The sequence below is a fragment of the Hordeum vulgare genome, chromosome 5H (genome assembly GCF_904849725.1).
Source record: "Hordeum vulgare subsp. vulgare chromosome 5H, MorexV3_pseudomolecules_assembly, whole genome shotgun sequence".
Lineage (NCBI taxonomy): Eukaryota > Viridiplantae > Streptophyta > Magnoliopsida > Poales > Poaceae > Hordeum > Hordeum vulgare.
In genome coordinates, this window is record NC_058522.1 from 493,056,298 (window position 1) to 493,059,577 (window position 3,280).

The following is a 3,280-nucleotide window of genomic DNA, read 5'->3' on the forward strand; positions in this document are numbered from 1 at the left end:
ACATCAAGAAATGAGTGCTAATTCATTCAAGAATTACATGATAACTTTCAGTTGAGAAACAAATAAAAGTTCCTATAACCACCGGCTTGTTCTTGGTGGATCAAAATTTAAGACAGGAAGGCAAGGCGCAAGTGATACATAGGATCTGGATAGCACAGGTAGCTTCCCCTATTCAGGCTAGAGCTTAAGAAGGGATGGCTAACATGATATAGAGTGAGAAGAGGAAAAGCAAAATCTAACCCAGATGACCTAGATGTTCTGCAACTGTGTTACAAAATAATTCTGCTCATTTACCTACAGGGATATGATTGGAACCATTCATCTGTAGTTCCTGCCACACCGCTGGAAAACTTCAAGGGAAAAGTCTCTGAGTGCAATCTCAATAAAATAATACTTGAGTGTAATTTGATATTATTTACCAGATTGTAACTTTGTGGACCAGACAATTGAAGAAAGTCTGAAAGGAGATGTATTATTTGCAAAATGTGTCTACATTATTACTGTACGGTGTCACCAATCAAATTGACTCGTAAATCTGAATTATACCAAAAGAATTACATTCATGTGCTATGCGCTAAAGCTAAATCAATATTCAACTCCCTCCTTCCAATAGGCAACACCGTCACACAGCAAAATATCAACCAAGAAAATCATACGTCAGCGCGGCACAGGTGTAAAGATTACGAGAGTTGCAACATATCACAATGTATACAAAACACCTTCAGCTCCACTCACACTAGCATTGCCAGGTTCTGAACAGAACTAACAGAAACTGAGATACACGCCAAATATTACAGGAACATTAGGAGAAGGCGTAAAATAACATAGCACTATTCTAAACCAGGACTAATATTAGACAGGCCAGGAAAACAAAACAAAAAAGTCTACTTGAACTGAAGGAAAACAGAGTAGTTCAAAGTTTGGCACTGGAGAGTGACGGTCTAACCGAAACTGAAATATCACCATATGCCTCTTCCTGATAGACATCAATATAATCATAGCTCTTCAGGGCCAACGTTTCAAAGAACATTCTTGCAGCTTGCTTCTTTGTCCTCCCGTCCAAGATTCTGTTTAAACTGAATTTCCCTTGCTGGTCTTCTGAAGTGGCTGAAGACATCATACATTTGAAGTACTGTGCGGCAGCCCTTGTCCTGGTAGACATGATGCTGCCTAATCCTGTGGTGCTGGTACCCACACTGGATATCATGCTAGGGGTATTCATCAGCCCAGGAAACTCTGGTAGATCTTCATCAAGATCATCAGTACCAAATGGGAAATCAGATTCAATAGTATATTTTCCAGGTGATGCATAACTGCAATGTGTTACTGGTACAGTAGCACCGGTTCCTCCAAGTCCTGACCATGGGGTTCCACTTCGTCCAGAGGTTTCAAAAGGGGTGTGATCTTCTTCTCTTACTGGAGATAGACCCTTCTGTGGAGAGAAGCGAGGGAGCTCGGGTGACAAATCAAATGGCGTTGCCTCTCCATTTCCTGTTGATTTTGAGGTGACCTGAGGTTGAAGCTCCTGTGTATCTGCATTTCCTATAGGTGCATCCTCATCACAATCATTCACAACATCGGCAGGCTGAACCTCGTCATGAATATTCACAACATCGGCAGGCTGAACCTCGTCAAGAACATTTACAACATCGGCAGGCTGAGCATCAGAGTCACTCACATGAGGGTAGTTCCCCTCATAAGCTTTATGAAGATCACTACACATTCCTTGCACCAGAGGTTCAGAGAAGAGGCTGTCCTTTTGGCTTATCCTGTTGAATCTCCACACATCCACTGCTGAATGGGGCATTATCTTTCTCCTGCGAGCCAACTTACCTAGTTCAGTGCCATCAACTTGATCCCTCAAATAATCATTGGAGAGCCCGATTTCATCATCAATTCTAGGCCGTCTCCTGTTCTCTTGTACATTCGCCCTTCTCTTTCTCCTGTTACCTTGTACTTGTACTTGAGGTGGTGGAGATGATTCAAGGATAAATGCTGCAGGTGCCAAGATTCCAGTGCCACCTGCTGGTTCCAGATCTTCTTCATCAACAGGCTCATGGCTGATACGGGCTGGTACGTTGGGAATGGACGTCCGAAGCACAGGTGATAAAGGTGAGTACATTGGTTGTGGCGTGGTAACCTTTTCTGTGAACGGCGACGGATCTTCCTCCATGAGGTCACCGCCATCAATAACATCTTCAAACCTTGACACACTATCAGTTGCTCGACGCAATATTTCTGGTGTTTCTTGGTGGGTCACTGAAAAACTGCCTTGGAGAGGAGGATCTACAGAAATGATATCATCTGGCAAAGGAGGGAACGTCTCCTGCTCCTGCTGTTCAGCCTCAAATCCGGAGGATCGACCGGCAGGAGAGGTGAACTCTGCCCCACCTTCCTCGTCAAGGGTGATCATCACATACCCTTCTCCAGACAAGGTGATCTGATCAGAGGTCCGCCGATGACGGTCCGGCGTATCAATCTGACGAATCGCATCATCAAGGTTCAAATCATCCAGGCTGAAGGTCTCCGGCAAAGTGATTACCTCGAACAGGGCACGGTCCGCGTCGATTGGCAGATCTATCGCCGCCATGGAGGCGAAGGCGGTTCTGACCTCGCTCAGCATCCGGTTGCAATCCTGGAAGAGGTGGTTCACCTTCCACGAGTAGATGCGGACGAGCCCGAGGAGGAGATGCCCCGACAGCCGGAGCGCGATGGGGACCTCGGGGTCCATTATGGACGACGCGTAGGAGGGGACGTCGACGCAGTCGATCTGCGTCCGGTTGACCTTGCGCTCGAGGTGCGCGGCGATCCACACCGTCCCCAGCGGGCTCTTCCGAGCCAGGACGGAGTGGGAGTAGAACATCGCTGCGGCCTGGTGGGGAGGGAGGGAGGGTGGGGTTCACGGGGGGCGGGCTAGGGTTTGGCTGCGGCGGCGGAGGTGGCGGCGGCGAAGGCCGGGAGGGCGGGGGCCGGATTAGATTGGGGGAAGTTATCTTGCTGGGATGGGGGGCGGCGGGGATATGAGATTGAGGGCGGGATTATTTGGGCGCGGGCGGCGTTTCAATTTTGGCGGGATCATTTTTGGGGGAAAGTTTCGATTTTGGCGGGGGAGCTTCCTTTTCTGTGCTGCTAAGGTTTCGTCTTTCCCTTGAAAGAAAAACTCGCCTTGGTCAGTCTCATCTTTTTCATCAGACACACACACCAATTTTGCTCTCGCACGTCCCATTTCCCCCTAAGAAAAAGGGCAGTGATCTCCGCCGGCGTGCTTTCGGCCGGTCGC

The 3,280-nt window shown here is 48.1% G+C and overlaps 1 protein-coding gene across 1 annotated transcript; it reads right to left on the bottom strand.

Moving 5' to 3' along the window:
• Positions 1-674: 674 nt before the first annotated feature.
• On the bottom strand, positions 675-2,881 carry LOC123399949 (sister chromatid cohesion 1 protein 3-like). The gene has a single exon (XM_045094341.1). It carries the CDS (start codon positions 2,861-2,863, stop codon positions 914-916), a length of 1,950 nt encoding a protein of 649 aa, XP_044950276.1. The 5' UTR covers positions 2,864-2,881; the 3' UTR covers positions 675-913.
• Positions 2,882-3,280: the final 399 nt, after the last annotated feature.

Bases quoted from the DNA above. Each gene is read 5' to 3' on its own strand.
- LOC123399949 (XM_045094341.1), bottom strand. From the start codon at position 2,863: ATGTTCTACTCCCACTCCGTCCTGGCTCGGAAGAGCCCGCTGGGGACG.